Below are 17622 nucleotides of genomic sequence, written 5' to 3' on the forward strand. Positions count from 1 at the left end.
TTGATTACTGGACTGGGCTGTTCTGCATTTTCTCTTTGCATATTCTATTTCCCTTTCTTCAGTTTGCAACTTGTCATTCATTTTATTTCTCTGAAAAATGGAAATAAAGGAGTTCCCAAGAAATCACATATCTTATGTCTAAAAAAAAAAATCCAACACATCTATCTGCTGGAAAACATATTCCTGTGACAAAGGAAAACACTGTATCAATTATTTAATCCAAACAAAGCCCTCTTAATTTCTCGACTGGGATTCACTTAGCACAGCGTCACATTATCGTTCTGTTTCCTGATACCATATTACTGAGAAGTTGGAAAAATAATCATGTAAAAACAACCATCTACGAGAAGCATCAGGTTAGCCTCTTCGTTCCTGTGCAGAACATGCTTAAAGTAACTATTTCTCATAGAGAAAAATGCTAAATAATAATCATTTCAGTAGGCCTTAACTAAGAAACAAAACATACAACTTGAAAAAGCGCCCAACCCCCCAAATCAAAACAAAAATCTGAATTATCTTAAATAATATCAGAACAGTTCAGTTTCCTTTGCCTCAAAATCCTACAGACACAGACTAAGAAATAATGTCATTATGCCTACGAAAACAAGTCGGGGAGAAGACTCTCCCTGCAGTTAATAGTCAAGGAGAAAGAACTTGGTTAACACCTCAAAGGCAAAGCTGGCACCCCACAAGGAGTCAGCACGGCAGCTTTTCAGAAAACACTGGCTCTGGGGACTTAAAAGAAATGAGCTCTTTGGGAGCAGAGCCCAGGGTCATCTGGCAAGGGCAAGCCTGCACTGGAAGGAGTCCTCGACATGAGCTAAGATCGATGAAGAACAGTGCCTCCAGTTTTCCTCTCTTCCTGATGTTTCTGAAAGAAGCCCCCACCTTCAGGGCCCTGAAACGCCGCTGCAGTTTTTCCCCCTCAGCCTAAGGGTTTTGCAAGGGCTGCTTACTCTTCCCCTCCTTTGCACAGGTCCTGTATTTGTAGGTAGTCCATGATTGCTCGGGTTGTAAAACAGAGTAATGAAGTATTACTGTGTGGAAAGAAACTTGTTGCCCTCAAAGCCGAGAGAATTTAACTCACTTCCCTGAGAAAAACCAATACAAAACAGTCTGCTGTTTCTCATCTGTGCATAAATGAGAAAGATCATGCTAGTTTACACAGAACCTCCTCTCACCACTAAAAGATCTTGGCAAACATATAACATGCAATTCCTAAGCTACTTCACTTCATTGTTTTCGTGTTGCCTATTACTAAGATCAACAGCAAGCCAAGTTTTTGCAAGGCAAACCTTGATTTTTTTCCCCCCTCCTATTACAGACAAGTTCATGAATTTTGCCTCAGCAAATCTGTTTTGGGGTATCTGCTGACCGAGCCAGCTAAATAAAATAATAATAATAATAACCCCTTTTTGGAATGTAAACTAAGTCAGGTTATAGTTGCTCTTGCGGGGAACTGTCATTAATGGCAAACTAAAAAAGAGCATAGCACGGGTGTTTGGGGAGCTCCTCCACCTGGGAGAGCAAGGCCAGGGGCTGCAATCCTGCTGCTGCGGGAACCCCAAAACAGCCGCTTCCTCATGCAGCTCTGGAGACCCCAAAGGGCTTCTTAGCCAACTAGGCAGGAGTGGGGATATGCCTCCGCTTTGCTATCTGCAAAATGGGTAAGTCGTGCCCGGGAAACAGTTGGGATGGTTGTTGGGGTACAGCAAGTGCAGAAAGGGCTGGCTACGCCAGGGCGCAAACCACCGCCGCCAAGTTCTCCAACACTCAACCACGGTCAATGGGCCCCACGGAGGAGGGACCATACAGAGGATAGGCACTTCAAAAAAAATCGAACTCTATGTTTAAGTTATTCAGATTATCCATAGCACCGAGGAGCCACGTAAACCAATATCCAGTAGTAAAAGGTGTTTAAAAACACAGAATAGAAAAGATAGTCCTTGCCAAAGAGACCTTTAAGCAAAGAAAACTTACTTCTTTTCCTCACTTTTTATTTTCCTGGGCTTTATATTCCAAAAGCATTTTTTTTAAAAACAAAATTTTCAAGGGATTTGAGCAGACACCAAAAAGTTAAAATAAATCATGGGAACTTAATTTTGCAACCTTCACTGTATTTGAGCAGGGAAAGCTTAAGGAAACGACAAGATCAGGATGACATTTCCTTAGGAGACAAAAAAACAGATCCCATTTTCCTACGGAGTTCAGGGAGTTGCCTTGGTTTACATGCATGTCAAACTCTTAAATACTGTATTCTATTTGCGCATCTCATTTCCAAAAAGCGTGTTGCTGAGAGGTGTTATAAACCACGCTCAAAACTAAGCATATCATTTTGGTTATCTGAGACTGAAGAAAACAAAAAAGAAGAAAGTTTCTCCTGCTAATACATTTTAGAGTTTTTCTGGAACAGTACTGCATAACTTGAGAATGCAAATTTATTGTTGAATGATGACAATTTTTCCCGAATTTTACCTTTACCTAGAGTATTGAATAAACAAGAATAAAAACAGGAAATCTCACCCTGTGCATTTTATTAGTCAAGCATGGATTAACAGACTATAAATTGGATATTATCAGCTTTGGAAGTGTAACATTTCTTTAATGAATCAAACGTATGCTTTGACGTGATATATAAAGCCCCATGCAAGATTCCTGCCGGGCACTTGCTCTTTAAATGACAGCAACAGTTGAACACTTTAACTTGTGAATAATTTAGGAGTCAATTAAATATTAAATGGATTTCTAGATACATAAAAAGCCCTTCTACTTTTTGCAAAAGTAATCTGATAATTGTTATTTAGAGATGTGATCTTTTGTGTCTGTATTTTACACTTAGTGATTCCTAACTATTAAGATTTACTCCAAAAGCAAAGGCAGTTCATGAGACATCAAGACAAAATTCTGTTCTTATTCTTCGCTGTAAATAATTTCTACTCACTGTCTCTGTTTACATGGACGAGGGAAATGACAGCTTTGGAAGGGATGTGCTGCCAGCCAGTCCAACAGCGTTTCTCCCACTGGCAACGCTGATTAAAACTGCCTGCTTTAGTTGATCTTTGTTTTCAGATCCTAATTGCCATTAGGATTGCTAGAACAACAACTCTATCTGCAATTTACAGGGAAAGGAGGTGGAGAAACTGGTGGAAAGACTCCTCTAATGGGCCAGTATCCTTTTCTTTTCTCTCTGTTCAGGTGTCAACATGTCAGCTCTTGTCTTGATGTTTTGCTCAACATGGAGAAAAAGCTCAAAATTTAAACCTATTGCCTTTTGGGAATTCATGAACCTCACAAAAAAATGAGCAATGGTGGCTTTATAAAATTCACACATGAGATTATTTAGTTTGAAATGCCCTGTTGTATGGGAACAACCCAGATTTATCTATCTTTCTGTAAAGTGAATATGCACTTGTTAATGTTTCTTGTTCTGTTTGGGAGAGAAGAGGGTACTGGGTAGAAGCAAGGAATGTGGGCAATGGTAAAGAAAAGCAGGGACATTTCAGTCTCCCTGTTATATGCTAAAAATAGATAGTTATTCTTCCCAAAGTCTATGGAATGATAAATGCTCAGGAAATGTGCCTGAGATTGATGACTTCATCAGAAGTGCCTCTCACATAGAAATCTGTTGGGGAAGAAGAAGAGCGAGGAACTTGGTAACAAGTCTGACGGACATAACAGTATCCTGCTTTGCTGTGTGCTTACTTCTACTATCCAAAGGGCAATTTTGATGCTCTCATTTCTCCTTTAAATGTTTCCCCTGTTTTCTACATTCACTGTAATGCCTGTTACCTGACCTGCCAAACCAACTGACGGCGTGTGGGACAAACTCACCTAATTGTTTCTTTATGCCTCATTTTGCACAACACTGAAGATGAACGAAGATTGCTTCCGAATGCAGAAATGGCAGCCTATGCCAGTGCCTGGCCTACGGATTCACTGAGCATTGCAGCTACGTGTTATCTGGGATGATAGCACTGAAAATGTCGTCTTCTCGGCATCACTGAACTCACTGGTGCTCCCACCAAGCACTTCAATGAATAAAGTTTATTTCAATGCTGATTTAGCTGTAAAAACTGGAAGAAACTCATTTGCAGTATTTCGGAGAAGAACACAAATTCTTTTTATCTAACTACTTAATGCTTTGCTTCAGAAGAATGATCGATTTCCCATGCTTCAATCCATTCAATTACTTGCATTATTTACTTCAACTAATGGCAAGTTTAGTCAGATAAATTTCTATATCCATGTCAGAGAGCAATACTCAGCAGCTACACTTACTGCTGGCAAGTTTCTAACCTCTTAATGAATTCAGTGCCATGAGGAATAAAACATAAGGTGAGCTGGCCAGTTTTATAAGAACATGCACTATTTGATGCTCTGGATTTTCCTATACTTTCGCACACCGCCTCCAGCCCCAGTGACACTCATCCACTTCTGCTCCAATGACTGACAGTTGAATCTGAAACTAGCCGCGTTCCAGTGTCAAATCTGTGTGACAGCATCAGCTCTGCTCTTTCCTCTCGTCTTTTAGATTAATCTCCTTTACAGAAACTTGGAAGCCCTTAACAGTTTCATAGAACATCACAAAATAATATAAAATCATAATAGTTATGATTTCAATCTGTGAATGAGAATAAATGCTTAATATTTGTTATTAATAAAAAACAAACCTAGAAAAACCCCTTTTCAAAAACATGCTTTTCAATTAAGAAGCATAATAATGTCTGCCAAAGAAAAAAATTAACACAACAGAACTATACAACCAACCAACTTCCCTACCTTTTTTCCTGGGGGTAAAGACAACACGATAACCTTTTCCTCCCTTTTAACACTGCTAAAAATGGCAGATCTACATTATCATCTCCTTTTTAGGAAACTTTTAGGCACTTTAAAATACTAATGGAAACTAGTTTATTCTCGGTTTTATACATGCATATGCAGGACCTCTGTGCAGGCTACTGTGTCCTGCGGGCCACTTGGGGCTACTTAACCAGTGCCCGCAGTTAGGCTTGCCAGCGCTGTACCGTCTCCTTGGAAGCTCAAGGAAAAATGGTGCCTAAAACAACTGAATTCCCATGCCAAGTGCATATAGGCAGTGCAGAATAGGCCAGAAGCCTCTTATGACCTATTATCGAGGAAATACAGCTCGGCTTTATTAGGTTACACTTGAAAATGGCTAATATCCCCTATGCTTGTCTGATCCCCAACTCCTGTTTCCAAGGGCTTAAATCCAATCCACCTCAAGTCAATCTCCAACTAAATAATTCCTTTAAATCCTGTTTCACCCATCCAAAAGTGGCTGGGCTTGAGTAGGCTGCCCCAACACAGATCCCTTTTGAGGGCCTAGTGGAGGGCCACGTGCACGCGCGCGTGGTGAGTGGGTGCGTGGTGGGGTGGCTCTGTGCCAGAGACCCGGGGCGTTTCCCACTGCTCTGGAAGAGAAACAGTTCCAAGGTTCAGCTCCATTTACTGCCAGCTTTGCCCCCCACAACCCGCCGTGGGGCAAAGGAGGTGTGTGCCACAGCGACTCAGGAGAGATGCAAGGTGCACCTCTGATAACAGTAATCACCGTCCTTGCTCTGCCAATCCGCAGAACTAGACAGGAATTACTCCTCATCTGCTGCTAGGAAGAATAAAGCGGATGCTGAACCAGAAATCCAGTTCCAATACCCGTTACAAAGTAGCTCTTCTAGCCCTTGGAAGACTACATTTAAATAATAAAGAGGAACTCAAAAGAATAGTATTAGCATAATATTATGTGTGATGCTTATAATTTGTAAGTATTATGAAAGAATACTGCAGAGTCAACATGCATGTATAGCATATTATCAGTGAATGGTGAGAAAGGAGTGGAGAAACAATTTTTATAAAGCACAAGCATCTCTTCACCATGGTAAAAAAGGCGAAGTAGTCATGGCTGCATTTCCCATTGCATGTGTTACATTTGTAAATGTTACTGCAAAATCTCTGTCTTGTAACAGTACGAGCGTTTTACAGGTAAGATTTTGTTTAGCGGAAAAATCTAGACCATGAATACCTTGTAGCCACTAAGAACATTTCTAGTAAATTAAAAGAAGAGTTAACAGGTGCTCAACTGATTCTGCAGTACCCATGACAGTCCTTGAATTGCCTGAGCACTAAACTGTGCATCACACAATGACTTTATATTTAAACCAAACCAAAGCCATAGATCCCAAGCAGTTTGCCAATATGATCGATGTAGCTGGATCCTGTAGGTGCTATAGGTGACCTTGCAGTACAATCTTCCTTACATTGCTGGACACCTCTGCTCTTACAGCCACTCTGGTGGTCTAGACATGGGGGGAAAAGGAAGTTCTGGTCCTGCCCATCACCCTACTCTTGGCCACAGAGACAGGGGAAGCTGCGCCTGCCGTCACGCCATGAGCAAAGATGTAGGCAATCTTAACGTACCCAGTCCTAGAGAGCAGAAATTTTGGCTCAGATCCACAGAAGTGCCTTCCTTGCAGTGATTTCAGCCAGAGATAATGCATCTCAAAACTTTCGTGAATCTAAATTTTAATTCTCCCCTTCTCCCTTGCACAAAAGTGTTATAAGCTAAAACATTAGCTTTCCATCAGACATAAAGTCAGGGCAAAATTGTGAGGACAAAAAATTGTAGTGATTATTTCTGTTCATGACTTTTTTTCTCCCCAGGATATTACTGTTTGGTTTAACTTTTCACTTCTCTTCAGCAAAACAGAGAGAACTAGAGAAAATAATTTCCCTGGTGCATGGTATCCTTCTTAGCCCCAGCATGTACAACCAGGTGGGCCTTCTGAAACAGTAGGTAACAAAGACTATCATTTATCACTGGCAACTTTGGCACTGCTCTGGAGTACGTTTCCCTTCAAAATCCTTCTATGTGCCACTCTGGTGAGCCTGTAGCTGCCCAACTGCAAGCAGCAAGGGAGGGGGATACGGGAAAGACAGGCCAAGGGACACCTCAGATTTCATTCTCTCGTACTTCAACGGCTCTCCTCTCTGCAGCCCCCAGATACACATTTGCATGGGTACAACCACGTAATAACACAGTTTGGGGAGGATTCTTGCTATTATGGCTTGAACTCGGCACAGGAGCTGGGTAGGAAAGGGCCACAGCCTTGAGCATGGGTCTTGAACACAGTTAGTAAGTGGGCGATGCTGCCCCATCAACCCCGGCCAAGCAGGCAGAGCTTCGCTGCGCTTGCACGAACGGCTTTTCAGGCAGGTTTTAGAAATGGATCTGCTAGCACAGTTTAGCTGCCAGCACTGATACAGTAGAGCTCTTCTGTGCCGTCTACAATGTAATGGGGACTGGCAGCCACCCCAAAACACAGCTGTGCTTGGAGGTTTCCTCGCGGGCCTCAGAGTCTGTGAGTCTGAGCAGAGGTGGGGAAGCAGCAGCAGCTCTGCTGCGTGCTTGTCACACCGAGTATTTCTCCTCTGCGTGCACAAACAGCCCCCCTCCTCTGCTTTGATTGTGGACATAGACAAAGTTCCCTGGACGATTTGTTTCTTTTCCTAAAATGTTCAGAAATGTTAACAGAACGTAAACTGGCCAGGACATCCTCCCCACGGACAGATGAATTAGAAACCCAGGGATTAACAGAGAGCAAAGCTAAAGGATGCTGCCATTACAGACTTTCAAAAGTGTCTCTGCCCCCTCCTGCTGCACATCCAAAATGTGTAATGAAGTAAGCAAACGCTGTGCAGCCTGAACAGAGTGACTACAGTTTGTGCTATACTGCCTCAACTGTTCTTTGCACCAGCTGTTCCTGGAAGGAGATGCCATTTAACTGTTTCTCTCTTCCTCTGATGCTCTAGAAGACAGACAGAGGGCATTTTTTTAAATCTTGGCTTTTTAACAAAGGGAACTGGGCTGCATTGCTGTGCACTGGCATTTTCTACCTTCTCATCCCATGCCCTTCTTGCGATGCAAGCACAGTACAAGACATTACATGTTGAAATAATATTTAGGTTTGCAGCTGGGCTCATTACTGCTGTAATTTAGAAGATATAACCAGCCATCAGCCTTTCCAAATACATTCAATTTTCAATAAAGTGGCAATTTCCTGAGGGCAGTGACCATAAATGAATGACAATGCACCAAAGAAGAAAGAACAAAGCTGACAGTCTGTCAAGAATTTGCCTCGTGTCCTCCCCATTTAGTTAAGGGAAAAATTCTACTGTAGGAGCCAGGAGAGCAAGTCAACTTTCCCACGAGATATCTCCTTCCTTTGTACATTGAAAATAATCTCTCTTTGCTTTGAATTACTGATGCATGAGCAGCTTGTGGCAAATAATTCTCCAGAATTAAATAAATGGCTGAAAACAGTGAGCCAAATTCATCCTTTACGTGCTGGATCAGTTTGTCTTGAGATGATTCATGGGTCTTACTCAAACCCACCCCATTCTACCAGCTGAACATTTCCCCTAAATTTTGCAAACACAGCTGCCTCCAGACTCTGTTTTGCTGCCTTTCCCTGCAGGCGCTCAGCCAACACCAACCAAAGGCAACTCACAGCTCCTTGGCAAGTGGGCAAGCTCGTGGGCAGCCAAGGTGGCCACCGACTCCCCTGCCCCAGTGGCCCTGGGCTGCGGCGGCACTGCCCTGCCTTCTCTTGACTTACACCTCTGAAATTGTCTGCAGCAAGTCGGGCCCCGAGACGACGCTTCCTAGCTGAATGTCTTTCACTTCTGTGGTCCCACTGTGACAGCAAAAAGCTTTCCCAGTCTTTGGAAAACTGCTTCAGTGCAAATAAAGCCCTCTGCCAGAGGTCCAGCGCCTCAGCGCTTTGAGTGACACAAGTCAGCACAGCTCCATGAAAGGTGCTTACACCAACTAAGACTGCGCATGGCATTATTTCCAAAGTAACCGGTCAGCATTGAAAACTGTTTTCAGTAACTCAATGATCTGAGCGATTGCTAAAAGTACAATAATAGTTATATAAATACCTATAAATAAAGTACAATAAAAAGGTATGATGTTTAGATTCAATCATTTCTCTATAGTAGTGAAAAACAGATACAGTAGCACTATCAGTGTGGGAGATCAGAAAGCTAAGACTGTTTATAAAATAAAAGTTACACGGTCTAGAATACTTGCTTCGTCAACAATGAGTGAAGTCAGAAGGAACAATAAAAACAGCGCATTTTTCAAGAACATTGATGGGGGAGGTTCTCCTATTTAATAACCAAAGATACGAGAACACAAATAAATAAATTGGGAACTCAAAACTGTAGTTTTAACCTGGTAATGTCCCACAAAGCAAATATTTCTAAGTGCATTTATCTTTTCTCAGAGCAGATATTTAAAAGCATTAGCCTCTGTCATACCGTTGCCCATACTCAGTTCTATGTGCATACCCAGAATGACTATGTAGTAGGTGTATAAATATACATACCCGACTTGGGTACAGTCTCGATATGGCAGCACTGAAAATATGCTACAGAAGGATCTTCTGCTGCTGATAAGGACTATTCTAAAATATAAAAGAAAATAAGAAAATCAAGGACTAAAATTTAAAAATCCCACCACAATATGCAAAGCAACAGATGTTATCATTGAGGAATTTATAATCAACAGCTTCTACGATTGACAGTTTCTCTCTCCTCTTTTTAACATGTGATCATTTCCATCTCAAAAATAAGGTACTGTGCAACTGAATCTTTACAGAAATGCTGAAGGCTGTGCCTTACATTACACAGCTAACAAATCGTGGAGTCCCATCCCCTGTATGGGCTTGCTAAGAATATATTGAATACATTTTTACTCGTAATCCAGACTGAATGTTTTTCTAAAAGTGCTAGTGAAAGAGAATCCATCAGGAGAGCCAAGAGGTTGTTCTGACAGCTGACCACTATGCCTAAAACAAAAAAAAAAAACAGCTGCAACCCAGCTGATCCACCCCAACAACCAGCTGCGATACACACCACAGCTGTGTGGCTGACACTGAGTCTGCATTTATTGGACTCCAAATGCCAGCTACTGATCATGACCTTTCTCTGCTAAACCAAAAGACACCCTTGATTTTCAGCTTTCTGTTCCTGAAGTAGATGGATTCCTGGATCAAGTCAAAGTTTGCTATTATCATAAGCTTTCAGATCCTTTCACTGTTTTCCTGGTCCTTCCTTGAGTTTTCTCCAATTTTTCCCATCATCCTTCATGGCCTATGGGCATTATCACTGGACTCAGCAGTTGCACAGATGGCAGATATAAACATCATGTAAGCTTTGGTCTCACCTTTAGGGTCAGTGTGTAGCCCTGACAGCACAGAGCTTATCTCAGAACCCAGGCTACTCCTACAGCAAATGTCCTGTGTTTTTCAACCAGTCTCCGAATCTCAGCGTCATCTGCAAAGTCACTGTGTGGCATTTAATCAAGTACCTTAGAGCAGCCTATCCATTTTACATCCACACGATTACCTTTGGCCACCAAGCTCTGACATATCATTAAACAACATCAAAACTACCTTGAGGTAAAGACTCACTTTCCATAAACCTGCGTGAACTGCCATTAGCAGTTTTTAATTTTTTTATTAAAGTTTTGGGAGAAGCAGATGGGCAAGATGCCAAGAGAAACTTGATCGAGATGCACGGATATATAATACCGATAAATAATTTTTTATTTATAAATACAGCCTCTTTCCTCACTAGCTTCAGGACACTGACAGTTGTGTAATTGTACAATGAAAAGCCCCTTCTTCTACCTAAAACTGGCCAACAGGCTGTACCCCATCATATTCCCCTAAGACATGATGATGGCAGTCTGTGCACTTCTAACCTGACTAGCATTAGAATTTACTTATGCTGATACTAAAAAGCTCCACTTATGGTCCAGAATACTAGTACTATTGCTTGGTTGTTTTTCCACAGTTATTCCATTTCCTTGGTCTGCTCTCCAACACTGATTCTTCTGATGTTGTTTGCCACAGATCAGCATGGGGCCAGGATTTCACCCCAATTTTTTGTCCTTTGTCCTACACTGGTCAAAGTTGGATGACAAACCCTAGCAAGCTATTTTATTCCGCACTGTCTGAAAAATCACCAGATACACCTCTAAGTCTTGTGCCCATTATGCTGTTTTTAAAGCACTGTTTCCTTATGGGACCAACTTAGTCATAATTCTTGGAAATCAAATAAAAGGTTCGTGTCACCAAGAAAGTTGTTGCATGTAACTACCAGCTATTTGGAAAAATGCAGAATGATCAATTTTCCTTCTCCTGGATTGTTGTACTACAGCAATTCTATTTTCTTCTTTAAAAGCATATTTAAAAGCAAAGTGCCATTCACCCTGTAATAAAGGAAGGCTTCTAATAATAAACAAATACACAGCATTAGAAAGTTTTCCTACAGCAGAAACAGTAGGATCCCACCATTTGTTTGAATGTTGTAACACCCGTTACCTATGGTAAGCATCTCATAAGCTATAAGATGCTGTCATGGTGCAGTAGTAAGTTATAAAGTAGTATGGAATCATTTTTCATATTTGGGCAAGGCAGTCAACAAGCAAGAAAACCTGGCATAGGACTAATTTTGTGCTTGCCATTGCTTATTGCTGAATGGTTATTACTCACAACAGCTTTCTTGTTCACTGAAAGCCTTGTTTGCTAATGTATGAAACTTGGCACAGATTTTCAGGCTGACATCAGAAAGCATCTTTGAATTCGGAAAACCACAGTTCCCACCAGGCATATTCCCCCCATTCCCTCTAGCTACTTCTGGAAATACAGCTTTTCCACCAATGCCCTCCTCCTCCCTCAAAAAAACCCCTCTTAATATTTATAAAAACAAACTGGTGCCTTCCACATCCACAAACAGGGGCAACACTGGGAATCTGCCATGGAAAAGTTGCTGTATCAGAAGGACTCAGATCAGCAGGGAAATAAAAAGCATCAGCTTTGAATCCTTTTCATTAAGACCCAAGCACTGTCTCTGTGTTTCCATAAACTGTGGGACCCTCAGTAAATAAAGATCTTCCAAACAGAGTGGGAAAGGAGTGTCCTACCTCTCCTTGCCTCTCTGGCTAGGACACCATAAAATCTCCATTAGCAGAGTATTTGCAGGTTGGCACAAAACAGATTTAGGAGCTGGGCTGGAACAGACGCAGGGAAGGCAGCCTGGAAGCGTGAGAAAAGCTGTGAAATCACAGAGCGGCGACATCTCACAGCTCCCCGGAAAGCTCGTCTCAGTGGCCACTTCTCAAGGAGGCAGCACCGACACCTCCAGGACCAGTATAAAAAGCAGCCAAAGACAGGCAGACCTTTTATGAGGCCAATGACATCTTCAATCTCATTCATCTGATCCAAAAAAAGAAATGACCAACTTCAGACCCCAAAGAAAAGAGAAGACCAGAGCTGGTCCATGGTGATTGGTCAGAAGCTGAGCACAGAAGTATAAACAGCATTTTGTTTAGAAGTTCAAGGATATGAGTGGAAAATGAAAAATTTGCAGGCTGATAGTGGTCTGTTGGTCCAGAAAGTCCAGAAATTTGTTTTAACTATGCTTTGGGAAGGAAGGTGTGGTGGAAGCTGGCTGTTGTTTCTGAGAGAAAAACACTTTACTGGATTTCAACTCTTCAACAAAGAGCATCTAAGATACTGCACTGCTCTGAATCAGCTATCTCAACAGAAGTAGTCCAAGTTGAAGTGGGTTTACATGCCCTCATTGCCATTGTGCCATCTAGACATGTTTAAAATCACTGCATAAAAAGGTTGCATTCTCTCATTCTCACATTTTACCAAAAAGTTGTATTAATTACTATGGTTCGCAGCAACCATTACTTTGCAAGAAAGCTCTGACAATGTGCAACTGTCTGAGAGCATAAAAGCTAATCTTCCAATTTCTTTAATGAAATGTATGCTTTAAAACTACAGAAACTTGCTGAACACAAGGCTCTCAACAAAATCAGTATCTCCTGACTAAGAGAACTAATATCTGTTTTCTTTAGCACTTGCCCTGGTTTTATTGTGTAGCACCAAAGGACTGCAACCATGCAATGTAACATACACTATCCACACTCCATACACTCTGAATATTGTAACCCCTTTTCTCATACCCGATTCATTAAATTTGACTACCAGGGCTTTGCTCCTCACATGCAAAGAACAAACACATGAACCATGTACGCCATCTCGGTAGAAGACATCCTGTTGGAGTCTCCCAAGTTGAAAGTGGCTAGGAGAAATCAAGAACAGTGAGGACACTGCAAATATCCAGCCTCTGTGCATGCATGTGTGTATGCCTATCCCCAAGATTAAAAGGGCAGCAAATAGCTCAGGGGTCTGCTTTTACAACACGCCCTTCTGCAGCCTATGGGTTCTGTCTGGTTTTGGCCAAAGAGTGAGTAGTAGAACTACATACTAATAAGAACTTGGAGAAGCAATAGCATGGGGGTGGGAGAGGACTACTGTTTTACTGTTTTTATACCTGCTATATGGGACAATTCTGGAAATGATCTTGTCACATTCTCACTCTGAATTGTTTGTCCAGCTGGCTCGTCTTGCTATTTTGGTGGCCCTTTCCCCTAGACAGGAAATCTGCTTCATAGTTTATGAAAGACACCACCAATAAACTTGCTGAGTAAAGGGGCTAGGTTTCACTGGGTGAAACCACACACCGGTGGCTACATTTGCTGATTTGTCTGTTAGGGTTGGCATCATTTTGTCTTTTAACGGGCAAATTACTTAGCCCTGTTTTACAAGACTGCTTTGATAACACAGTCCAGGAAACCTAATCTTCCCTAATAAGCTACATCCCACAAATCCAAAGAAACTGGTTTAACCAGTGCACAAAACTATCAACAGGAAGCTTACAAGGAATCACTGATACACTGTGGTCTGCAGAAGTGGTTTCTCCCAGTGCTGAGCTATTCCTAGCCAAATTATTATTTTGACCGCGGCTTATCCTACGTTTCCGCTGCTTGGGCTGAGATCCCCAATGTGGGAAAGGTGCCCGGGAAGATTTTTCTATCCACTGCAATACCTGTGCTCCCCTGCATTACAGGGAACTGGGGAGGGCACGAGCAGTGAAGGCATCAAAGCACTCAAAAATTCTGCTGATTTTAGGTTGAATACCTAAAACAGCTTCACCTGAATTTCCAGAGGCCCTTTTCATCTAGAATGGCCATTAACTGCAAAGGTGTTCAGACCCCTTGGAAAACCAGGGTATGTACTTCAGTTACTTACTGCTAGATTTAGCTGGCCTTAAGGGGACACAAAGTGTTGACTTTACATTTTATTTTTAGCTAACATCTCTGCGACTCTTTGTTGATACGATGAAAAGCATTTCAAAAACAATGCATCTTATTCTTATTGTATCTGTGTTCTAGATAAATGGATCTTTATTATGATTATGGAAACAACCTGCAAAACTGTGCGTGCTGATAAAGATAAGAAGCCAGTTGAATAATAGAAACTTACTCACTGCTTTCTTAACAAGAAAAATATTCTGTTTTCTTATCAAACATAATTACTGATATATAAACCCAGATAAAATGCTGTGTGTATTTTACAGACACATTTTTGCAACAGATGGAGAAAAAAAGTCTTATTTTGTAGACTGTTTATGAACCATTTATTCATTTTTATAGGTAATATTTTAATCACATTTATGCATATATTTTAATGTGTATCTCAGAAATTAGCAGTTCTTTGTGGAATTTGCATAATACTTTATGAATATTTTCCAGTGTAAGAAATTCCCAGAGCATATGTATATTTGTTATGCGCAAAACAGACTAAAATTAGGGGGCTGCTTTTTAGAGTTTGATTCCACAAAAATTTGTTAAGAAAATAATCAGCCATTAGTCAGACAACAGTTAAGTCAATGGTTTCGCATGCATCTGTCTGCAACAAAAGTGGTGTCTAAAAAGCTACCACCTCTCAGAGCCACATTCTGAAATATTTATGTTGATTAGTACTGTTCACTACATTTAATTGTAGATGTGAGAATAACCATGGGGAAAACTTTACTCTAGCCAAGTGCCACCTGCCAGAATTCAATTCATAAAAACTGTTGTTTAGTACTATATTAGAATTTCTACTGAAATGATTTCACATTTGTTGAAGGCCACAGGACTACGTGCACACATCGCTGCACGGGTGTGTATGCGGTTCTGGTCCACTGCAGCTGAATGAACAGATGTGTGCAAGGGTTAGCTCTCAGTGCACAGTTTGGTCTGTTTGCTCTCCTGATGATCAGGTTTGGAAGGATCAGAGTAAAATCACAAAGCACATGGAGAGACCATCTTGGAAAAAACACAGAGGGTAGGTGTCGTCTTTCTTGGCAGGGAAAAGCTGGTTTCACTCCCGAGCTGGGTGGCACTGGAATAAAGACCCCATCTTGTTGATGGGGACACCAGGAAAGACCATGCCTTCGCGGCGCGGAAAGTCCCCGCTGTCTGCTGCTACACAGGTCCACCGGCGCCTATGGCTGCAGCCTGGGTAGCGCCCGTCCTAGCTGGGCGCTGTGTGTGAAAGGTGCGGCTGCGGCCACGCATCTCCTGCGTCCCGGAGAGCCCTCTGCCTGCACCCACCCCGAACGCATGGATCACACTCACCACCTTCACATAGCCATTCCCAGCCGTGCGTATACCAACGAGCTCCTCACACGCCCTGAGATTGTGCAGCCAGAACCTGGCGTATTTGTAATTTCTCTTGAAAGACTTGGTATAATCTTCATGCTTTTCCCTGCAGCTGTTGACTCAAATAACTTGCCTGGTAAACCTCCTCCTCTGGACAGCCCTGGCAAACCAGTTCACTTTACGCTTCCCCTTACACCCACTAACAGGTGCTGAAGTATCATTTGGCTGTTGCTGAACTTGTTCCAGGCAGGTTCAGCCATGCGCCCCCTCTTACACTTACCATCTGGCACTGTCCTCAAAGAAACGCAAGCAGATCATGCCTAGCCTACCCTGACGGCACCACTGATTTTCCTTTTACACAGTTATTTGTGTTACGGAGACACAGACCTTAAAGACCTATCGGAGAGCAATTCCATTGATTAATAATTTATTGAGCAAGGAGTGCGCATTACAGCCTCCATTCTCCGAGACTCTTTTAATGGCTGTTATTGACTGGGTATTAGGTCATTTGCAACGGGTCACTTTGTTGTTTCATACGGATATTGAACCTTCCCTTTCTCCCCTGCCCCACGAACCGCCTTCGGAGCAGCAGCCTATGCATGCACAGTACCTGCCATTTCTGGTATCGTGTTGCCGCATGTTCTTGATAAAATGAACCTTCTTAAAGTTCTTTGGTCTGGGTGATCCTGAGAGAGTTCGACATCTGAAAAATAAATCAGTTGGGGGGGGGGGGGGAGAGAAGAGTACTCAGTTCCCTGCTGTACAGCAGAGAAGTCTACACAAAGGCAGGAAGGAAAGACCAGACAAATGATTCAAGTCACCCTGTTTTAGGAATCAGCAACAACAATGAAGACAGTAAGTCTGGAAAGGCAACAGCTCAAATAAAAAAAAATTAATAAGAGAAAGCACCACCACCCTCCCTTCATGCCAAAAAAAAAAAAAAATGTTGAAAAATCTCGGCAAAATAAAACTTCCTGTAATCTGCTGTGATAGCTTAGATTTAGCTTTCAGAGGAAAAAAATGAAATGAAACCTGGTAAATCTTCATGCGATTCTGCCTTGCCACACGAACACACACACTTTTGTGACCTCCTCAGCTTTTGCTAAGGGAGTTATTGAGGAAAGTTCTTGTTTTAATTTTAGAAACACTAAAATCTCTCATTTACAAGGGTGATCCCTATTTGCTTTTAGCTCTAAATATCAGTTTTCATGTTCCTGACAGCATATAAAACAACTGAAAATAAATTACCCCGGGAAAAATATCTCTTCAAAACATTAATCCTTAAATCTATTTTACATCTGAACACGCTTTTTAAAACTGCAACTAGAGAAAGATATTGCCCCAGGAAGGAGCGACGAGACAAACACACACCCGCATCCTGCCTGGCACTTTTTATCCAACCAAAACCGTGCCATGCTGTGAAAGCTTTCTCCGTTTCACCTCATCGCTGCTTTTTGCTCCACTGCCTCCCGGAGCACAGGCACCAAGGTAGCTCCTGAGCTTGGTGGGCAGCCGGGGATTTCAGCACGGCTTTTTGGAGAGAGGAGTTAGCAGCCACGGCTATCTTGGTCTCCACTAGCTACCAGAGCTGAGGGCAAACTGCTGCCATGTGCTATGTTTTTGAGAAATCATTCCCCTTTGCAAACTGGGGGAGGAAGCTGGAAGGGGTGGAGGAGGACGGGGTTGGCAGCATTTCCCTCACCCCTGTCTGGAGAAGAAAATGTTGCCCCACCTCCACACTATGAAGACCCCACTCCTGAAATCACCCCTTCACTTTGCTGCCTTCTTCCTGTCAGCAAAACCCTTGCGATTCCCTCACTCTATGGTTGCAATTACTCGTTTCCTTCTTCAGGTGAAAATACCACCATGAGAGTGATACTACCAACAACTCCCTGAATTAGCAAGTAAAATTACTGCCTCACTAACCATACTTTGTTTATATCTTTTGCCAACTCTATGTGTTTGAATCATTTGTGAGAACGCTTCATAACACGCTGGTACGCGTTCAGCAGTAGGCTCTGTACGAATAATCAAGCCTT

At 42.1% G+C, this 17622-nt stretch overlaps 1 protein-coding gene across 1 annotated transcript in view; it reads right to left on the reverse strand.

The window, feature by feature from the left end:
- Window positions 1-17622, reverse strand: part of CABLES1 (Cdk5 and Abl enzyme substrate 1) — a 75624-nt gene that overhangs the window by 20444 nt on the left and 37558 nt on the right. The window contains exons 3-4 of the mRNA XM_067290642.1: window positions 16194-16286; window positions 9405-9482 (exon numbers count right to left, since the gene is read on the reverse strand). Coding sequence (XP_067146743.1) covers window positions 9405-9482; window positions 16194-16286 — 171 coding nt within the window. The remainder of the gene's footprint in view (window positions 1-9404; window positions 9483-16193; window positions 16287-17622) is intronic.

The sequence above is a fragment of the Apteryx mantelli genome, chromosome 2 (assembly GCF_036417845.1).
Source record: "Apteryx mantelli isolate bAptMan1 chromosome 2, bAptMan1.hap1, whole genome shotgun sequence".
NCBI classification, from domain to species: domain Eukaryota; kingdom Metazoa; phylum Chordata; class Aves; order Apterygiformes; family Apterygidae; genus Apteryx; species Apteryx mantelli.